Source organism: Mastomys coucha, unplaced genomic scaffold, assembly GCF_008632895.1.
Source record: "Mastomys coucha isolate ucsf_1 unplaced genomic scaffold, UCSF_Mcou_1 pScaffold14, whole genome shotgun sequence".
In the NCBI taxonomy this organism is placed as follows: domain Eukaryota; kingdom Metazoa; phylum Chordata; class Mammalia; order Rodentia; family Muridae; genus Mastomys; species Mastomys coucha.
In genome coordinates, this window is record NW_022196896.1 from 131420917 (window position 1) to 131443630 (window position 22714).

General features: G+C 45.8%; 1 protein-coding gene across 7 annotated transcripts in view; it reads right to left on the bottom strand.

Moving 5' to 3' along the window:
* The window catches only part of Ptprm (protein tyrosine phosphatase receptor type M), a 705361-nt gene that overhangs the window by 84951 nt on the left and 597696 nt on the right, over window positions 1–22714 (bottom strand). For all 7 annotated transcript variants that reach the window (XM_031368638.1, XM_031368643.1, XM_031368642.1 and 4 more), the window contains one exon: window positions 11884–11971. In XM_031368638.1, coding sequence (XP_031224498.1) covers window positions 11884–11971 — 88 coding nt within the window. The remainder of the gene's footprint in view (window positions 1–11883; window positions 11972–22714) is intronic.

Consider the following 22714-nt stretch of genomic DNA (forward strand, 5'->3'; position numbering starts at 1 on the left):
CGAATGTTTATAAGGAAATGCCTCTCAGACATTTCTAGCACGTAACAAATACCAGAGTCACCCAGAATGAAGAACTGATGACATGCCAAGCCCTGATGGACAGTCCCTGCTCTGAAGGCCACCAGCTGGGCCTTTTTAGGCCAAGGACCTGGGTCTTACTGCTGAATGGAGGAGGGGTTTCAGAGGACTCCACTGGTCATGTATAAAATTTGGGTAGCCCAATGGGATCTATGGCTACCAGTTATTAACCATGGAAAGGCTATGGCCAACACTTCAAAGACTTTCCCAGCTTGCTAAGTTTGAGATGACTCAAACATTGACATTATTAATGTCCATCCAAGTGTCTATCCTAGCATGAGCCTTTCCTCCTGGTTACTCTGAAGTTCTTTCCTGTTCTTATTTTGTGTTGAATGAAAACATGACAATCTCCAGAATCCCAGATCCCCTCATTTGCAAGACCTCAATGGTGGACTCAGACATCTTTGAGTATGCCGAGCTCCAGTATGGAGGAGGTGACATACTTCCTCTCACAGGACTGTTGGGAACATCAAGTACAACCATACAGGTCAGGCCTGGAACAAGGCCCTGTTCATTCCTTCATTAGTAAGATTTTCCTTGCTGAGATCAGACACCAGATAGAGAAACTCAAAGATACACGTTCCAAAGCTCCTGAGGCTTTCCTTGGTCCATCTCTGGGTGTGGTGGAGCAGAGTGGACATAGGGATACAGGAAAGGCCCAGGGCGAGCATTAGCACCGAAGGCAGCATCTCCAGTGACCTACCACTCCCTGCTTCCACCAGTTCCCAATAAGGCCACGTTAACAGCTCCACCGATAATGTTAGAGTCCTCAGGATCTGATCACTCCCCCAGGCTCATCAACTGGGAACCAAGTTACTTCCTGTGACAACAGTTCCTACTAGAAAGAATCACCTCGTGTATGGGAATAAAAGCAATGTTCTAGTGGAAGTTGCATAATAGAGTTCAGATCCCTGAGAGCATGTGGTGTGCTTCAAGAACAGCAAAGCTTGGGCGCTGATGACTCCAAGTGGCCGAGCTCTGGGGGGGGACAGAAACTGGGCCTAATTGTAAAGGTAATGAGGGAAAGCTCTGAGTCTCACTCGTCAACTCCCACCCCCGGGTCCCCAGGCAGCTGCTCAGGAACCTTTCTATCCTTATTCTGTGCCGTGTACCACAGAGCTTAAGGTCCCAGGATCCTGAGGCAGAATCCTGGTATGAACCATAGTCCTGTCATCTTCTGGTTGTGAGACTTTAGACAAAATAATGAGTGCCTCGATTTTTCCTATGGTAAATGGGAGCAATACTACTGCTGACGTTCCACACCATGAGGATTCAGTGAGTTAATATAGTGTGTTCAAAAGTGTCAGCTACATGCGAGTGAATGAACGCTAGCCATCAGTTTTAGGGCAGAAAATGCCATAGCCTAAGATCAAATTCACTGGACTATTTCATCTGTCTGTCTGTCTGTCAGATCTATGCTGACAGCAGCTTTTTTTTTTTCATCACTCCCTTAATCATTCAGTGACATCAACAGCAACCTGATGGTGTTGATATAAACACAGGCCTGTTAATCCAGTCATGAAAAGGGATTTCTCTGGCCTCAGTTTGTTTACCTGGAAAGGTTATTGTGGCAGAGTGAAGAAGAGCAGGTTGCAGTCAGCATACCCAATGCATGTGTGTGCACTGTACATCCAATGCATGTGTGTGCACTGTACATCCAATGCATGTGTGCACTGTACATCCAATGCATGTGTGTGCACTGTACATCCAATGCATGTGTGTGCACTGTACATCCAATGCATGTGTTCATAGTACATATCCAATGCATGTGTACACAGTGCACATCCAATGCATTTGTTCATAGTACATATCTAATGCATGTGTACACAGTACACATCTAATGCACGTGTGCACAGTGCACATCCAATGCACGTGTGCACGTTTTGCCCTCCTCATCTGCCCCTCCACAGACACAGATGTGGCAGAACTGAGAATATTAGGGAAGTTCGCTTGTGCTGAGCCAGTACAGATTTCTTTTCCTATGACCATTCACTGAACAGTGCAGTGCAATGTCCCTTCATCCAGCGCACACACCATGACACATGTGACAAGAAGAACAGGGATTATTCAAGGCGCTGTTAGTGGGTGTCCCTAGTTTACATGCCTTCTGTCAGGGCCTGAGACTTTAGTGGATACAGTGTGAGGAGGCTGTGTGAGAGTAACCACACATGGTGTGCCAACCGGCAGGAGCAGGCTTATCTGAGGCTGAGAGTAGATGGGATTTTTACATACTACAGCCGTCTAAATGTTCTATAGTGTCTTCATAATCAGAAAAAAAGCTGACTCTATTTTTATTAGAAAGCAAAAGCAACAAAAATGAAAAAAATTAAAAACACAAAACCAATAACTCCACAGATTGGAAAAGACAAGCCTCTAGTAAACTTAAACAAATGTTAGGATTTCAGGTAGGAAAATGTTAGGATTTCAGGTAGGAAAATGTTAGGATTTCAGGTAGGAAAATGTTAGGATTTCAGGTAGGAAAATGTTAGGATTTCAGGTAGGAAAATGTTAGGATTTCAGGTAGGAAAATGTTAGGATATCAGGTAGGAAAATGTTAGGATTTCAGGTAGGAAAATGACGCTCTGGGCCTTTCCCCCAATCCTACTGCACACAGTTTTCTTGGAGGTATATGTATGGCTTTTATAATAAGAGAAAAAAGTTATTTTCTATGCATGCCTGGAATTTAAACAATATATATAATATTATATAATAATAAAAGTATATAATATAAACATATAATGAGCATTATATTTATTAATATAAATATAACAGTCTATAATATAAACAAGTAGTGTTTATATTATAACCATAGGTCAGAGTTGGCTGTCACAAAATTAACACACTCAGCTACTTTGTCAAATTCAATCTGCATAAAGACTTTTAGGTATTCCCCTAAAACTTTAACTAGAAGAAATGTGACAAATGCTTCAAAATGTCCCCACACTGCACTCAGTGGCTTCTCATGTAACTGCCAACCTCAAGCTCATTCCTGATCTCTTCTTCAAATCGTTCCCAATGGAACAAATAGCCTTTCCATCCATCAGCCACCTGTCCATCTGTGTGTCGGTATCTGTCCTTTAACTGTCCGACCCCACATTCTATCCAGACTTGGGGTTGCTCAGTTTCTTTCCTTGGGTGTACCTTTCCTCACTTGGGCTATTGGTATTTTGGGATAAGAAACTGGCACATGAAGACCTGGTTATAAAAACTACCATTTACTGCTGAATAATTACCACCCGGCTGTGTTTCCCATGCATATATACACCTGTATGCACTGGAAGTGAGCGGTGTGGTGCTGAAGCAGGTCTGTGGGTGTATCCAGCAAGGGGTGAGGGGAAGAAAAGATGCTCAACAGAGGTTCCAAGTTACAGTTGACAGGGGGAGTCCATATTCATGTTCTATAGCATGATGGTTATTATTCACAACAATTATTATATATTTTGTCAGGAAGTGGAAGAGATGGATTCAGAGTTCTGTGATAAACATTTAAGGATGGAGAAAGGCTAACTACTCATATAATGTGCATATGTACTGGATAGTCATACTGTACTGTCACCAATACATAGAGTTATTATGCATCAGTGGAAAGAAAAAGGCCCTCAGAAAGCCATTGAGGAATTAAGAAAGAATAGTAAAGGATTAAATCAGGTCTTTATGCCCTAAATCCTCTAAACATGGAATTTAAACCTTTTTGTCAAATAACATTATTTAAAAATACCACTAAGTACCTGCAAATGCTTTCCCACTTTCTTGTTAGATGGAGCAATATTGGTCATGGCTTTACAGTTTTAACCTATGCATGGTCAGGTATTCCCACGGCAGCAGAAAAGAAGCCTGCAATTGACAAGCTTTCATCTCTAACCAATTCTCTCTCTCAGTTAAATATTGATGACACAGTTAAGTATTGAATTGGAATCACAGTGACCGGCCGAAGAAACATCTGGCCTCTGAGAGGCGACTCAAAGTTAATTTAATTCCCAAGCTGTTTTCTGCAAAGAATGGTGCTGCTCCTTCAGTAGTTACATCTGGCCCAGGACTCTGTTGCACTTGTAGCAAGGTACAGCCTGTGAAAGGGGCCCAATGAGCATCACCAGGAGAGGTGCTCCACATACTCCCCCTGCTGTTTGACTCCACTTGCTCCCCCCAGACACACGAACTCTGAGGAGCACCAGGATCTGACCTCAGGGGGCTCTAGATGAAGACCCCATCTTGCTGTTGGTAAATTCCTGCCTTCCTTGTTTGTGGCTTCTCCACTTACTTCCTCAGCCGGTCTTACTCGGTTGGTACTGCTCAGAACCTTCAGGGACCCCTGACTCTAGGTCTTCTCAACTTTTTGATTTTACCCCACATCTTGCCAGATGTGCTGCTTCAATCCACATCAACTGCCCATCCACCAGAATTTAATGCTAAAGGATCCTGCATTTCAGCTCCTTCTCACCTCTTCCCTCCCACTGCCTCGGAGAGGATGTCAGCTGTAGACAGTCTTTACCTGACCTGCTGGAGTTGCTCAATTAGCAGAGAGAGAAGAATTTTTGCTCCAATATAAAAATTCTGGAAAACTGACCTTTGACCTGGGCCATCCAAGTTGGGCTTCTTGCTAAAGCAAGGTTGGAAGTGAGGGGTGGGGGACAGGAGGATGGGAGATGGGGTCAAGCAGCCTAAGGGCAGATCCTGATGCACTGGGGAAGCAGGCTTGCTCCAGCAAAGGGCAGGCCCAGCAACAAGCTCTCTTCCCTTCCTAGCAAGGAGGTGCTTGCTGCCACCATCAATCAGCAGGAAGTTGGTCCTTAAGGACTTAGGTCTCCCATCAGGACTCCAGCATCACCCAGCTTCTGTGTGTAGGATTGGCATGGGCCACTGTTACAGCCTTCCTCTCCCCTGGGTGGGTCCCAGGGTCTCCATATGCTCCTCCACAGACTCTCTCTCACTGTGCTTCCTGTCTGACCTGTCTATCTGGCTGGTGCATGACCCATTAACCCATTTCTGGTACCAGGCCCCCTTGTGGACATTCTCAGAGCAGTCCTTTCAACCATCCACCAGCAGCTCACTTGAATGCTCTGAAGTGTCCCCAAGCTGCACTCACTAGCATCTCTTATCACTGCCAATCTCAGGCCACATCCTGTCTCTTCTTCATATGTGTTCTCATTTGACCACACAGCCTACCTGTCCATTAAGGGACATTAAGACAACACCCAACTGTACGTAATTCAGTTGAAGCTTGACCCATGGGGATTGACCTATTTGGAGGTGTGGGAAGACCTCCACATTCTATCCAAAGGTTTATTTGTTAAGTTACTTTCCTTCAATCTACAACATACATTTTCTCACGAGAGTTACTAAACAAATTCTCCTTTAGTAAAATTCCTTTGCTTGCAGAATGAAGAGGCTTAATGTGCTCTAGAATATGGTTTGGATCCCCCCTTCCATATCATTTAGCCCTCTCTTTCCCATTCCAATACCTAGCCTTTCTTCAGTTACTCAAACTCACTGCCCTCCGCAACGTGGCAGTATAATAGGTTATTACCGATCTATCCTGTACTGTTCTGCGTCACATCTTCAGAGAGGCCTTCCTACATCTCCAAAGAAGTCAGCCTCCACAGTTCAAGCTTTAACTGAGTCACGTGCCACAGGATATGCCCTGATAGTATATCCCACTCCTTTGGGTACTCGGATATAATCATTTAATTTCTTCCACGGCTCCCCCAGCTTCTGCCCTGTGACTGTTGGGTTCGAGAGGGTAGAGAACCTGTCAGCTTTGTTGCTGTAGCTAGCCCAGTGTCTCATGCATGAAAATTTCCCTCCTACCTCTCTGCTCTGGCCATACTGGCTTCCTGCCTTCACCTGGCATTCACTGCCCACAATGGATACTTCATCCTCTGCTTCAACTTCTGGCTTGCATCATGCCCTCCCAGAAGGATCTCCTGGAGCACATTCTAAAACCTGAAGCTCTCACCGCACACCATCAGCCTCCTTGCTGTTTTCTGGTTCTAGCATCTCTCTGCAGTGATCATCTCTACACCATACTTAGTGGCTGCCCAGTCAGCTCGGCAGCTCCACCCCCATCCCCTCGGCAGCTCCACCCCCATCCCCTTCTGCTTCCCCGCTTGCTCTGACACCTACAAAAGTGTCTCATTTAAAGGAAGCATTTGGTAAACATATGTGGAAGGAGGGATTTCAGCTTGGCTCAGAACCAGGCACTTGGTGCTTAAATATGTATTTGTTGAATAAATGGCAAAAAAGAAGAGAGAGTGAGTCTGCCTGGGAAGTGCCTACGGAGTCTGGCTTGTTCTCTCCACTATCAGTGTCCCATAATGGGGAGCAGCTGCAGAGGGGCTGCCTCGTTAGCTGGGAGATTTGGTGTTTATCTCTGCTTGGAGTTAATTATAACCGGGAATCGTTGAGAGGATTAGAGGGGCTGAGTCTGTGTGGTGGTGGTGGTGATGGCGGACAGAATGCTAGCTTCGATTTGGAAAGGGCTGGCTCAGCAAATTTATAGTGTAAATAAAGGAAAAGTTGAACTTAGTTAAGAGCGAAGCCCATAAACAGCTTTGAAGCCGTTAACACCATTTTATATGCAAACACTGTTGCAAAACAATGAGTGTGATCATTACAAGCTCTTTTTTTTTTTTTTTAATGTTCTTTGGAAAGCACTGCAGAGAATCTCTGTGGTGTGTACATGGAATCTCACAATTCCTCACTCCAGGGGGAGGGGCTGTCCCCAAGGACTCTGCTGTGGGAGGCACACATCTCAGTAAGGGGAACTGGCCTTTCTGCATTTATGTAAATTTTTAGGGATGCAGAATGCCAACCACCCGCTATGCCTACTAAGGATATAAGCATTATACACACGTGAACATACATAAGCATTATACGCACGTGAACATACGTGTGGCTTAGGTTAGATAAGGACCCTTACTCTTTCCTCAGTTCTTCAAGTCTTTGCACATCCTCCACAATAGGTAAGACCTATTATCAGCATGCACACATAAGAATGTGCCCATATATGCATATGTGTGCACAAGCACACACATGTTAATGTTAATAACTTTCTAGGTGGTCCTACTCAGGCTATTCAAAAAGCTCTTTAGTGGATTCACAAAAATGGCTTTGGGAACTCATTCATGGGTGCCCTCCCCAGGGGACCCAGCTCTCAGCTCATGTTCTCACAGAGATACAGGGAAGAGGCTGTTGTTGGATGCTTCTGCTGCTTATGACAAAGGGAGTGGTTTATCCTCATGGCTGTCTGGTATTGAAATCACCCTACTTACACAGAGTACATCACTAGTTCTAAGGATCTGGATGTTATAGTTTAGATGCATTAATAGCTGTCAGGTTGTTTAAGTGACCAATATCTCAGGGTACACCAACCTAGAACTCCGTAGAGAATTGCACAGTTTATATACATGTTATAGTATAATTATATGATACATAGTTATACAAAATATGCTTACATAAAAAAATGAGTTACAAATAGACAAATCTAGAGAGATTTTAGAAAATGTACCAAACTAGAAGGAAAGACGCTGTACAGTGTGAGAGGCTGTGCGATGGGAGAAGCTGTGCGGTGGGAGAAGAGGTGCAGTGGGAGAAGCTGTGCAGTGGGAGAAGCTGTGCAGTGGGAGAAGAGGTGCAGTGGGAGCTGTGCAGTGGGAGAGGCATCTGGGTGCTGTGGAGACACAGAAGGCAGGAGACTGGCTGGTGTGGCTGGAAGAGGGACGTTTCTGTGCGACATCATCCCTGGAAAGGCACACAGGCAAGGCAATCCAGCGGCAATGCTGAGTGAGGACAAAGAGGAGCTAGAATGGATAGAATGGAGCTAGAAGTTAGAAACTGCAACATGCAAGGCCACAGGCAGCCATGTCACACAGAGATACGTGCCATAGCCCAGCCTATGAAGAGCTGGCCACAGTGAGGGAGGCCAGCGAGGGGCAGAGTGGCACTGTGTTTACCTGAGGAAATGGTTTGAGGCCCAAGCTCTACAATACTGACTTGCTCAGTCTTTTGTGGTTTCATTTTAAATGGTGCTATGATGTTTCTAAGCTACAGAAGAATAACACAAAAGTGGTGATAAAGAAAATGAACCTTCACTCGCCACAGGGAACGGTGATGTCATTGTAGCATTAAGTAGTGCTCTCAGAAAATTATGACATTAAGTAGGTTCATGACTAACCCAGGGACATTCAGCTAAAAGCACAGTGGGACCCCTGATTCTGTCTCCTAATCCCAAATCCTATGTCTCCTAATCTTCCTGCAGGGTCTTTCCTGGTCATGTGTCTTCTCCCTCTATCCTCCCCTCAGGTCCCAGCAGGGCTTCTGCAATGCAGTTCCCCCCTGGCAGCCTGAGCTCTAGCATTTCCTGCCTGTCTTAGCCTGTCTGGCTCTCAGACTGGAAGCCCACAGTGTCAGCCAGATATAACTATGTCCACTTCTGAGTGCATCTTCCATGACACAGGCCCTATCCAGTCCTACCATGTCACTCACCTTCACCCTACTTGTATGGCTTTTAAAATAGACACGTAAGATAGTAAGTATCTCTTGGGCTGGAGAGAGACTCAGAGGTGAAGAGCACTGGCTGCTCTTCCAGAGGACCCAGGTCTGATTGGCAGCACCCACATGGCTGTCCATGACCATCTGTAACTCCAGTTCCAGGGGATCCCATGCCCTCTTCTGGCTTCCTCAGACACAAGCCATATAAGTGGTATATACACACATACTTGCGCGCATACACACATACAAAGACACAGACTGACAGACAGATAGATATACACATATATACACAGACACAGACAGACAGACAGACACATGCACACAAACATATATACACAGACATATACACACATAGATATACAGAAACAGACAGACAGACAGACACACACACACACATGCGCGCATGTACCTATCTCATAGTGTCCTTGCAGAGAGTAAACAAGTGTGTGAAAATTGTTTAGTGGTGTGCAGTGTAATAAATGCTAGCTTTTACAGGTTACACATCCCCAATCACAAGTGCTTGGAACCAGGAGTAGGTGTTTTGACTGCGCACGTCTGTGTGTGTGTGTGTGTGTGTATGTGCATGTATGTGCATGCGTGCTCTGTGTGTGTGTGTGTGTGTATGTGTGTGTGTGAAGGGACCAAAGCCCATAGGTAAATTTATTTCATTTAGGTCTAATGTTCACCCTGTATGCACTGTCTGTAGATTTTTGGAGCATTCTGGATGTGAGATTTTTTTCAGGGTAAAGATGCTCAACCTCAGTTGTGTGGCACTAAGCATTTGAGAGTATTTCTCAGGACAGCAGGCGGATAGCTCAGTGATTAAGACTGCCTGCTGTTCAAATAGCCAGGACCTGTGTAAAAAAGCCAGATATGGCTGTGACTTACACACCACCTTAGCGTACGGAGGGGAGAGGCAGGACAATGGCTGCAGCTTTCTGGCCACCAGCCCAGCTCCAAGTTCAGTGACAGATTGTGTTTTAAGGGAATATGGCAGAGAGGGATGGATTAGGACTCTCAAGCTCTCCTTGTCATCTATGTATATACACACCCACCTCAACATGTATGTGTACTCAAACATGCATGTGCACAGACCCTCCCAAGTAACCTAAGAGTAAGTATTAAACCAAACTTCACGGAGAACCAAGCTTGAAGCCCTTCTTTCCCAAACTTCCTTTAACATGGCCTTCAAGTGCTTGCTGGCTCTGCCTTGGGGGCAGGGACAAGAGCTGGTGTCATCATTGTTGAGATCTCAGTGTTTAATCTTTTTTTTTTTTTTTTTTTTTTTTTTTTTTTTTTTTTTTTTTTTTGGTTTTTCGAGACAGGGTTTCTCTGTGTAGCCCTGGCTGTCCTAGAACTCACTCCGTAGACCAGGCTGGCCTTGAACTCAGAACTCAGAAATCCACCTGCCTCTGCCTCCTAAGTGCTGGGATTATAGGCGTGCACCACCACTGCCTGGCTTCAGTGTTTAATCTTAAAGTGTCCCAGAGCATGAAAACACCAAGGGGAAGTCAGACTCTAGACCTCGGGGCAAATTGCCTGCCTGTGACAATGGTACAGACACAAAGCAACCATGGTGAGTTTTTAAAAAAACAGTCAGTGAAGCACAAGGATGCAACCTTCATACCCTTGAAAAGTCAGCAGTTTTTTGATATTGGCAGCCAAAAGGAAGGCAAGGCTTGGTGGGAACCCTGTGCATCCCGTGGGAACCCTGCGTGTCCCATGTAAGCCCTACTCTTTTCTTTGTATGAAACATGCCAACTATATGTGTTTCTGTGGTGGTCTGAATGAGAATGACCCCCATAGGTTCTTATGTTTGATACTTGGTCCCCAGTTGCTTGAACCATTTGGGAAGGATTAGGAGGCATGACCTTGTTGGAGAAGGTGTGTCAATGGGGATGAACTATGAGGTTTCAAAAGCCCACGCCTTCCAGGATTCTCTCTCTCTTGCCTCCTAGTGGCTGATAAGGATAGAAGCTCTCAGCTACAGCTCTGGTGTCATGCCTGCCTCCTTGCTATCATGCCTCCTGCCACGGAGGTCACAGGCTCTAAGCCTCTTAAACTGTGAGCCCCAAATTAAATGCTTCTTTTATTAGTTGCCTTGGTCCCAGTGTTTTGTCATGGGAACAGAAAAGTAACGAAAACAGTCATCCACTACAATAGCCACTAGTCTTGCATGTTATTTAAACTCAAAATAATGAGAAGGAAACAAAAGTTTAAAAAAAAAAATCGGTTTCTCAGTCATGGCAGCCACATTCCAAGTGCTTAGCAACCTGGGACTTGAATGGATCAGAACATTCCCAAAAGCACAGGGAATGTCGGGGCGTCACGACCATAGCAACTGTACTGCCAAGCCAAGGAATGCTCCGGCAGGCAAGCAGAATGGAGCTATGCTTTTATAATCAATAAAGCAAATACACAGCTCCCTTGAAATTCCTGTACCCTCCAAGTTTGTTCATTTCTAAGTAACAGGATGATGAGTGAGGCGCCCCCCCCCCAGGCCCAGCTTCACGCTGTTGCTGGTTTCCGCTCCTTCATAAGTAGCCTGGACTCTGTTAGGCGACCACCGTGGGCCCGTTGGCACCTTGATGCCATCCTGAATGACTCTGAGCAGTTGAACGCAGAGGATGGATGGTCTGAGCCCTGGGAGAAGGAGGCTCATCAATCTGCTCCGAGCCTCGGTATGGTTACGGAACATTAATGAGGTTGGGCTCGATTTAAAAGCTGTCTGAGGCATTATGGATGGCAGCATTCGGTTTCACAGGCGCTGGGAATTTCTGAGATGTAATTCTAGCCCCTTTGCTAATGAGTATTGTGATACGGAGACTATCATTTAACTTTTGAGTTTCGCTTTCCTGCCCTTAAAATGGGGCTATTACTGACCTACCTAACCCAGTGTCCAGAGGATTAATGCGCCAAAGCATGCGGAGCTCTGCGTGCACAAAGCCTGCTGGGAGCCAAGCCATTATGTCTGTTCATTCCCATGCAGCAGTTGGGGAACGTTAAAGTTTCCGATGTTTGCTCCTTCCAAAATGCATTTTCTTCCTCTGCTTCGTGACACTACCTCCGTCCCATAGCTCCTGTGTCTAAAAGTAAAACCAGGCCCCGGGGGGATGGCTGAGGTGGTTGGGGGTCACAGACGATTCTTCCTTCACTTAGCACAGGCCTTGACATTAGCTCTCGCAGGAAATACAAAGGCAGGCACTGCATGGTAAATTCTCACAGCACGAGCCTGGGATCCAGCCCTGCCTGGGGTGGGATGTGTGTGTGTGTGTGTGTGTGTGTGTGTGTGGGAACACTGCAGCCGCCACCACTTACATGCAATGATGTTCCCATATCTATTCTTCATTCTGTTCTCGTCTTTCTTAGCGGAGTCCCATGGTGCAGACTGTCCTTCAAAGAAGCTCTGGAAGAGAGAGAGAGTGAGAGAGTGTGTGAGACACTAAGCATAGCAGTTGGATGTAGTGAACAGAGGGGTTTAATGGCGGAGGGAGGGTCCTTCAAATGTGGGCAGTGGTCAGGCAGGCAGTCGTAGCAGGAATGAAGCTGTCTGACTCGGGGGTTTTATATCTGGCTCTCCCCAAGCTTTGTTCCGCATTGGCTAGCATCACACAGAGGTAGAGGACATAGAGAAAAACTTCATAAATTTATTTAAACAATGCCGTACTGGAATATTTGAAGGAGGAAAAAAAAAACCCAACATTTCCCTAAATTTCTTCATTATATTACAAGTTCTCATTACTCTTTTAAGACATTTTCTTTCTCCTCCCTAATAAATAACCAAAGGAATGTTATTCTGTGCTGGAATGGGAAAGTCAGAGCTTTGTGACATCAAGATTAAAACCCTGCAATACTCTGAATTTTCTCTGGATGTATGGTGTCTGGTGGCTTAGGTCTTTCCTGTCCCACTTATAATGAAAATACCTTTTGCTGTCAGTGGACAAGTGAGAAGCCTGATCCGGGTGAGCTTTCGCTCCTTCTCTAGTGCCCATGGTGCCCTTGCATAGTCAACACTACACAGAAGTGACAGGCAGCGCATGGTGGGTAACACGGGCATTGAGAAACGCTTATTTCTGGTCAGTGCCATGGATGCTGGGCAAACTCATCCCCGGCACTGCAAAGGTAGGACTCCAGGAGCTGCAGACTTGCCTCCCTGCTGTACAGCATCTGGACCATGTGCACAGCGGACAGTGCTCAGCATAGTCTATGCCTGCCTGTCCTCAGGCTGCATGCGAGGGCTACTGTACAGCGTCTGGACCATGTGCTGTACAGCATCTGGACCATGTGCACAGTGGACAGTGCTCAGCACAGTCTATGCCTGTCTGTCCTCTGGGAGCTGCATGCGAGAGCGACTGTACAGCATCTGGACCATGTGCACAGCGAACAGTGCTCAGCACAGTCTATGCCTGCCTGTCCTCAGGCTGCATGCGAGAGCTACTGTACAGCGTCTGGACCATGTGCTGTACAACATCTGGACCATGTGCACAGTGGACAGTGCTCAGCACAGTCTATGCCTGTCTGTCCTCTGGGAGCTGCATGCGAGAGCGACTGTACAGCATCTGGACCATGTGCTGTACAGCGTCTGGACCATGTGCACAGTAGACAGTGCTCAGCACAGTCTATGCCTGCCTGTCCTTAGGCTGCATGCGAGAGCGAGCTCAGCCCCTCACAGCTCGCATCCAATAAATATTTACCGAGTGAGTGAAGGGCGGCACTGCCTTGTTAGGGTATACATTTGCTTTGATATAAAAAGCTATTCAAGGCTTTGGAAACCTGTCTGTAATTAGTCCATCTTCCAGAATCTGAATGATGTTCCAGAGGCAGGCTACTTATAAAGACAAAAGGCTCGTTAATTCACAGCCTAAGATTAGGCAGCCCTGTCTGCTTGGCCTCTGGTGGTAGATGGCATCATGTGAGGAACACACGGGGGTCAGGGGTCAGAGTGGAACACAGGGAAGCTGAGAGACTCGCATTCTGCAATCCCTTCAGAGGGCCACCCCCAGCTGACCTAAGAAGTTGCCAGCAGGCTCTGGTTCTTAAAGGCTCCTTCTTGATGAAACATGAGCAGTCCAGCCCATGGACCACTGAGGGGCAAATGATACCTGAGGCCGGGGCCACCTATGCACATGCTACAGACTTCATTCAGATGTCATCCCTGCCACTCCTACTTTTTACATCACGTCAGGCCTTGTTTCTCTGGCCCAGATGAGTGTTCACAGCTAGTAGGCAGAAAAGAGACCTGACCCACCCATGGGTTTTACGCCTTGTTATTAGCATGCCCATGGCACAAACCAGCAATAGGCACCATGTCACGGCATTCAGGGACCAAAGGACCGTGCCACCAACACAGGGACTGAGTGTGGATTGTTCAACTCCATCTAAGGTCCCTACTTTTAAAATATACCTATTATTGTGAAAAACGTAGGGGAGGGCTGGAGATCAATCAGTGGGAGAGAACACTTGCTGCTCTTGCAGAGGACCTGGGTCTGGCTCCAAGCATCCACGTAAGAGTTCATAACCATCTGTAACCCAGGCTTTACTGGGTCAGGTGCTCTTTTTCTGGCTTATGTAGGGTACATACATACACACATACAAAACAGTCATACATATAAAATAAAAACAAAAAGACAAAGATTAGAGACTGTGTGTATGAGCAACTAAAGCGACAGTCATGTACTCCTGGCTTATAGATCCCAAAGACACAGGATATGTAAAATATTTTAAAGTTATTAATAAGTTGAGACAACAAAAGTACGATAGAAAACTCATTGGGTAATTTCATCCGGAGAATGACCACTATATAACCTGGAGATCATAAACACGCAACCCACACCAAGCTGCAGTATGTTAACTCGGCTCTGCCCTGGGACACGTTTAAAAATAGCTCTGGGGACTTTTAAAGTCAACTGTTCTTGTTCTTGTTCTGAGAAGTGTCTTTGTTATCCTCCGAATGACAATTATTTCGCAGTTTGAGTAATAACTATTATTTGACTTCTAACAATGTAATTCTACCTTGAGTTTGTCATGATTTAATTACCAATTTCAATTCTCCTTGCCTTTTCTACCCATCGAAAATGGTCTTTTTTATTCTTCTCTTTTTTATTCTGCAGGAAGACGGGAGAAGACAACTGATGTTGAGGGAGACTCTGACATCTTCTGGTGAGCTTCTGCTACATTTTAGGGAGTGACAGAGGCACAGACAACCCATCCCACTCCTGACAGGCAGAGGTTCCTCCCACCGGGTCTGGTGCTCATCCTGTAGCTGTGTCATTGGTATGTGTGGCAATCACAGGACTTACCAAGAGCCCCACACCTAAACGCAGTTCTTGTGACCCTTTCCTTGTAATTTAATTGTTGACTCGAGATGCCAGTCAGCAAATCTTCTTTCAGCACCCTGGTTTCCAGAATGTTTTAATTAGATGGGTTATCTTGTGAGTTATTCTCCTGAGTGTCAGTGGGCATCAGTGCAGTGGTTCTCAACTTGTGGGCCACGACCCCTTTGGCAGACCTCTATTTCCAAAATATTTACATTACAATTTGTAACAGTAGCAAAATGACAGTTATGAAGTAGCAGTGAAAATAACTTTATGGGGAATCCCACAACATGAGGAGCACTAGGAAAGTTGAAAACCGTTAAGCTGGAGACTCAAGGTGACCGAGTTCATCGTCTTTGCGGAACCTCACGGGGTAAAGGTAGGTGTATAATCATTGCCTTCTCTTAACCCCTGTGCTTTCTGAAGTCCTGCTCTGCTGCTGACTTTAAAGGGCAAGTATCATTTCTACTTAAAAGCACATGGCTAACTTCCTTGCCTAGTTTGCATCTCCTTGCATCTAGTGAGGAAAATGTTAAAGGGCCAGCAAGATGGCTCAGCAGATCAAGGTGCTTGAAAGCCAGCCTACCGACCTGAGTTTGAGGCCCAGGAAACCTACTCTAACATGGTTATCCTTTCAACTCTGCACATGGGCTGCCACGTGCAGCACTCACCCACAGACATACCTGAAGCAGCAATAGACTTAAAAGTAATAAAAATGTAAAGCCATACCAACAGTAACATGCCTTATTGTTGGCTACTGATACAAAACAGGCATTCTCTTACATGAGAGACGAGGAAGAGAGTTTGTCTTTAGCCACACAGCTGTCTATGCTGGGAACATGGGAGTCATCTAAGTGGAGAAAGGTATTTTATAACAGATAAACAACAAACAGAGGGTATTATGAGAAGATGGGACAGCTGCCATCCCTATGCCATCCCTATGCCATCCCTACGCCATCCCTATGCCATCCCTATGCCATCCCTACGCCATCCCTATGCCATCCCTATGCCATCCCTATGCCATCCCTACGCCATCCCTATGCCATCCCTACACCATCCCTATGCCATCCCTACGCCATCCCTACGCCATCCCTACGCCATCCCTACGCCATCCCTATGCCATCCCTACGCCATCCCTATGCCATCCCTACGCCATCCCTATGCCGTCCCTACGCCATCACTTGAAGACTCCTATAGAAGCAGTGACTGCATCTTAGACTTTGAGCTCTAATCTTACAAGCAAATGCTCTGTGAAAGGACACCATTTGTATCTCTCTTCTTATTGTTGGCTTGGGAAATACACAATACACACGTGGGGACTCTGGGAGGAGGTGAGAGCTTCCGGGGTTGGCTGTAGTGGCTTTTGCTGACTTTTGCTGACCCTGTAAAAGTTTTAAATTTGAAAACTGTACTAAGATGGACCCAGTTTTAGAAATTAGGTGTTTTACTAGAATATGTTTTAAAAATATTTAAGAACATTTACTTTTAGGTTTTATATTTCTTCACATGCCTAAAGCCTAAAGCAGCATGGAAGGTAGGTGTAGAGTTTAAGTTAGCACGCTGAGCTAGCCACAGCCTCCACACTGCTGTGTGCTCAGAGCAACCCTGGCCTGACCCATGGGGCCCTACATTCAGAGCCTGTGATAGTTACATTTTACATTCCTACAACTTAGTAGGTCTGACAGGAATGGCTTAATGGGGGGAGGAATATTTTGGCCCGGTTTCTGAGGGTTCGGACACGGTTGCTTGCCTTCCACTTGGGCGGACGGCATGGTAGCAGGAGCTTATGGCGGAGGAACACCGGTGTTTGACATTTTCACTGTTTTACTCTGTTCTCAGCCCAAGAAATGGGGCCAGCTTTTCTCAGGGTGGGTCTGTCTACTTCCTTAATACCCTCTGGAAAGTACTTGCAAGTCTCCTAGGCGACTGTAAACTCAGTTAAGGTCACAGTGGAGATTACTCATCTCCTGGCACCCACCTACTGCAGTTCTGTTTTAAATCTTAGAGCAAGAGTAGCTAACAGTGGAGGCAAGGACACAGGTCCTCAGCACTGTATGGCCACTTTGCGTGCAGTCTGTAACCTCGGCCCACAGACATTTGCAAGCTCACACCTAGCAGACGCGCCTCATTCTTTCTTTCTTCCCCTGAGAGACCAGGCTTCTGAAAAGGCTAGGAATGCATTTCTTTTTGTTTGGCTTTGCTTTGTATTTGTACACCACGAGGTGGGCTGCTCCCAGTAAACTTACCTACAAGCAGAATATACAGAGGGATATCAAGGACCTGAGACCCTCCTCTGGGGAGTTAACAGACGATTGTCCATGGATTGCTTGTCAAGGGACTGATTACATTCATTTCTACCTAGTGTTGGCTTTTAAATATCTCCTAGTAAATTAAGACTTGCTTTATAAAACTTATATCATGTACCCTTTTCTCTGGGAAAGAATGAAAGGTCTCTAAGCTTCCTATTTTTATCCTGTAAGAGGTCAAAGTTACACAGCTTCCTTTAAAATGACACAGGTTAAAGTTTTGGCTAGAATTCAACCTTGAACCAATATTCTTGGGAGAAAACATTCATGCTGCATGTCTTTCCAGCTGGTTCTTTTGAGCAGTCTTATCAAATCCATTGAATAGCCAACCAAGGGAGAGTCTCCAAAGCAGAGACCCTTCAAAGGACTGAGTCTGCTTGAGGGGACACTCAGCCTCTCCTGCCCTTAGATGTGTCTGTCAGGGTCAACTCCTCCTCCATCTCTCACCTCACAGCTTTCAAGTGACAAAATTACTTGCAAGTTCGTTAAAATCAGATTTAATCAGAGCACAGGTAATCTGGGGGAAATGGGCCAATGAGAGAGGGCAGAAGGGACATCTGGGGGGCAGCGCACAAGTGATTCTTTGATGGTTGACTTGCACTATTGGAACAGCAACTCGAGAAGAAGCCTGGGAGACAGACAGCATCACCTCATATCCCTATGACACGTTTTTTTTTACAGGAAGAGTCCCAATACAACATGAGCAGTGAAGCAGTATTGTGTTTAGGGCAGGTTTTTAATATGCAGGTACAATTCAATGCACTAACTATGGATTTAATTTTTTTATTATGAAAAACCCTGACTTTATGCACTTGGGGGATTTAAGTTAATGGTCTCACTGCACCTTCTGTTAGAATTTTCATAAATATACTTATGCTTTTATTCTACTTAAAATGTAATTAAAGTGTTTCCTCTGACTACCTTAGCTCATATACACCAAGAAAAGGCAGCTAGCCCGGGAACGACTCTGAAAGAGTAATAAGTTTCCGAAACAATAAAAGCGAAGCCAGGCAGGCTCCAGTGAATACCAATGACTTCTCTGCGTTAAGATGCCTTGCTCTCCATGGTCACAGAGCAGAAGGAAATTGGACATCCTGCACACTGTCATTTTTTTTCTGAATAGGGGAACATGTTTTTTTGATTCAATAACCTCTTCCCACACCCCTCACACCACCACCATTTTCCACAAGGTGTAATTACACATCTCAGTGGCCCACCTTGAGAGAACGTTACTCCAAAATGATGCAGTCTGTTAAAAAAAATGCCACAGCTCTCAGATATTAAAAGAAGGGGATGTAAACCCTATTCAACAGAGAAGCTGACAGAGGGAATGGGGTTGGGGGTTAAGGCTGTATGGAACGACAGAGTGTTTTCAGGCAGCATGGGGTCAAGTGTTTTAGAAGCTTCTGAAATCGAATTTTTCCTCCCTTTCTCTTATGAATAAAATTCTGCACATTAAAACTATTGAAATCATCACCCTGGAAGGAAGAAGATGAACTCCCTAGGGTGTGCAGAGTCTCTGGACTTTGTTTTCTGCCCATATTTCTCTTCTGGTTCTTCCAAGCATTGCATTTTATTAGGTCCATATAAACTATTTATCACTGGAACACTAAAGCAAGGGGGGATCTTTTACTTTGCCCGAATGGCCACAGAGTGGAGCGCTGATGGAAAGGGGCCCCAAAGTTCATGCTTAGTGGTTCCGGTGGCTGCTGGTTACTACTGTCCTTCTCCAAGGTCCCAGACAAGAGCCATCAAAGTATTAGTCACTTCGAGTGCAGAAGAGGTGGCAATGGGTGAGAGCTGGAATCTATACCCATTTGTGCTGTGTCGGCGGAAACCACCACTGACAATGTGCACAGCCATTGTGTCTTCTAAAAAAGCCGCTAAACTCTTAGCAATCCTTTTAAAGCCTTTTAAAGGTTACATTTAGGAACTGTACAGAATTTCTCTATTTGGAGAGTCGGGAGGGTGAGGGTCTTGGCGATACTCCTTTACCCAGTGTTGCTTTGTAACCTAGCACAGACCTAGGGGTCAGTGGGCAGAATGGGGCCCTCTGCATCCGGCTGGGCAGAATGAGGCCCTCTGCGTCCGGCTGGGCAGAATGGGGCCCTCTGCATCCAGCTGGGCAGAATGGGGCCCTCTGCGTCCGGCTGGGCAGAATGGGGCCCTCTGCATCTGGCTGGGCTTCAGGACATGGTTCTCATGCTGATGAATGTCACTCTGACTGAAAGGCATGTGACATTTACACAGTCAGTTTCTCTTTGAAATATATCCTCCCTGGATATTTAAAGCACACTCAGTCGTTTTGTTCATGTGTGCCTAGTTCGGAGTCCCTGCAGCAGGTACCTCTTACTATTGATGAGCATATTCCTCATGTGTGCCAAAGCAAACACAGGGAAACACCCAACACACGGAAAGAGAAAAGAGAACAAATCCAACTAACCATTGAGTGAATACAAGCTCCTTAAATAAACGAGGGAAGGAGGCAGAGGTGGGGAGGAGGGACAGAGGGACAGGCTGCAGCTGCTTCACGAAGGGGTGCTTGCTACAGAAGTGGGGTGAACTCCAGTGTGGTGATAATCCTAACAGCAGAGGTGATAGCATGGGAATGCCCAATGCTTTCTTGGCCTGCATTTCTTTAAAGGACAGCTTAGAAGGAAAACCCAAATTCTCTGCAATGCTATGGAACCCTCCTCTTTTGGGGGATGCTATCTTCAGATTTGGAGGCTTTTCTGGCTGCCTGAATCTGTGAGGAAACCCTAAATTTTGAATTTAGGGAGCTCTGGCTTGCTAGAACCTGTTCCTAAAGGGTTTTTTTAAAGGCCTGCCAATGGAGGATTTTCAGCACCCAGAGGCTGCATCTACAACCCAGGCTTCTTTGACAGAGTCTCTCCTGCTTATTACAGAGTGAGGACAGGTAGAGCCAGAGGCTGCACAGGCAGACATTTATAACAGTGGGAATATCTGTCATGTGAGGGTCAAGTTAAAGATGACTTTTTCAAGTTGGGCTTGGGTCAGTCCCTGTCTCTCTCTTGATTATGCTGTATGTCAGAGAGATTGGACAATCTTTCAGAGATTCTGGGACGTGGATCTACCCTTGTTCTCACTGCATTACCCCGGTAACTCTGAGGAGGCCACTGTAATTGGGAGCTGTCGGAGCAGTGATAGCACAGAGCCACTAGGCACAGGAATGAAGGAAAGGGCTGCTCTGTTTGCAAGGTAGCTGAGAGGATCAGAGCCAATGAGTTTTGCAGTTTTTGGAGATTGTGCCAGGCTGCAGTCCTACCCCCAGGATCACCACCCGCAAGTCAGAAAGGCTGTTTTAATTTCTCAGAGGCGTAGACAGTGCTGGGGTGTAGGATATTAGCACTTGCTAGAACCGCAATTTCCTCCCTCTCTGCACCGAAGTCCAAACAGTTGTTTGTCAATGAGCCCACGCTCATTCTTTAGTTCTTCTAGAAGGACCAGCAGTGTCTCCTTGGGGAAAGGTAACCTGGAAACTGCCGGAGAGAAAATGGATACTTCCATGGAGAATGCCAGCTGCTCCTGTCCTGAGAGCGGCTGCAAAAGCGAGTCCTTATTTATCTTTCATTGAACTACTGTGGAAGCCTCCGAACCAGTCTGTTTGGTGCCCTGTGGTTTGCACACTTGCTTCATGGTGAGCTCCCTGAAACAGCCCAGGTCCCCTGGCACTTTCCTATTTGCAGCCCTGGAAGTCTCCTTATTGTGCCACAGCTATGAGGCCTGAGGTCAGTTTGAATGACATGTGCAGCATGCAGAAGGTGCTTAAGCAAAGCAGTATGCAGAAGCACTTAAGCAGGGCTGCCAGCCACTGCTCTGGTGAGCAGTCTGCTCGAGACTGATGGCAGGCCACGTTTGCTGACCCCGTTGCTGTCTTTCTGGTGATTTGGTTCACCACCACCCTCTCCCACGGCTCTGCCTTTTTCCTTTACTGATTCTACAGTACACACAGGAGCCAATTCGATAGTTTTCTTTCTCTTTCTAAAGGTAGGGATTGAATCCACGGTCTTACCATGTAAGGGCATGCTCACTGCTAGGCTCAATTCCAGCTCCTGGGGTCGGTGTTTGCTGATCTAGTCAGGAACTAAAACCAAAGATCTAATGAACATGCACCTTTTAGTGTGACTTCTTAGAAAGCTGTGGCTTTTCAAAAGTTCTCACCTTAGAAATCCGAGTACACATACGCTCTGTCAAGGAAGACTGAGAAGACAGAGTGCGCATCTGAAGAGATGACAGGATTGGGTATGAATAAGTATAGCAGAAAAAGGAACTTTAATATGCAATTTGTGGCTCTCTTTTGACATGTACTAATTTATAAAATCTTTCGGCATAGTTCCCTGCTCTTTCTGTAATACCAAAGCTGAGATGATTAAAGACAAAAATTTACAAAGAAGACCCTTGTTTAAAGTGTGGGAAGGAAGTTTGAAAATACTTTTTCAGTTTAGTGAAAAATAATTACATCACAGTTTGCTGGGGAGGTCCAGCGGCTATTCTTGTTAATTCATTTGTTTAGCAGGTTCCACTATGGAGCTGTGTCTCTGGCTGGCCTGTGTGGACTCTACTGAAAGGTGCAGCTGGAAATTATTTCTAGAGTCATACAAGATCTTCCTTGACTGAGTTTAGCCAGACGTCCTTCCTTGTTGAAGACTCTGGACACCTGTTCTGACTTGCCAAGTCCTGACACAGAGCTATCGTTGATATATGGGGAAAGGATGCCAAGCCAGACAAAGGCGTGAGCCTAATATGTACAGGCAGAAGTTCTGGGATGCAAGGAAGACCTTCCCATAGAGACAGAGTTGTCCCATCTTGGGAACCCTGCATGAACAGATGCATCATCTGCCTGTCTTGGATAGACTGCACTGCTCATTTGTATGCACGCTGTCAGAGCTGTATTTCATCTGGGTAACGTGCTTTGGGATTCGCAGGTACAGGCTGAAGAAAGTGGAGAGAGAACCCCAGAGGCTGACAGTGACAGAGATGCAACTCACAGTACCTCTTTAAACTTTACCACATGGTGTACCCATTGTTACCATTTCCCTTATACCCCAATCACTTTCCTCTACTTGATTAAATGAGTCATTCTATGTGATAATTTACTTGTAAATGGATACTGATATCATTATAATAAATTCAAGGCTTACCCAGGAGGATTAAGATAGAGAAAACAGAGAGGAAACAAACAAATAAGCAAATTAACAATGTCAGCATCAGACTCCAACCCAGCCACATTTCATGGTTATGCTCTGAGCCTGAAGCCCCTTTTTAGGCTGAGAGAGACAAAGAAACCACGAGAGGCCCCACCGGCCTGAAGACTTAGATTTTCAGCTCTGATAAACTCTTAGCTAGAGCAAGTTGCCACATCTGTTTTTCAATTTTCATGATAGGATTTCTATAATATTTGTAAGAGGTTTGCCTTCTGTATTAAAGGCAGGTAAGCAGTCAGAGAGATGCCTCGCTGCATGGGTGCAGGTAAGCAGCCAGAGAGATGCCTCGCTGCGTGAGCTGCAT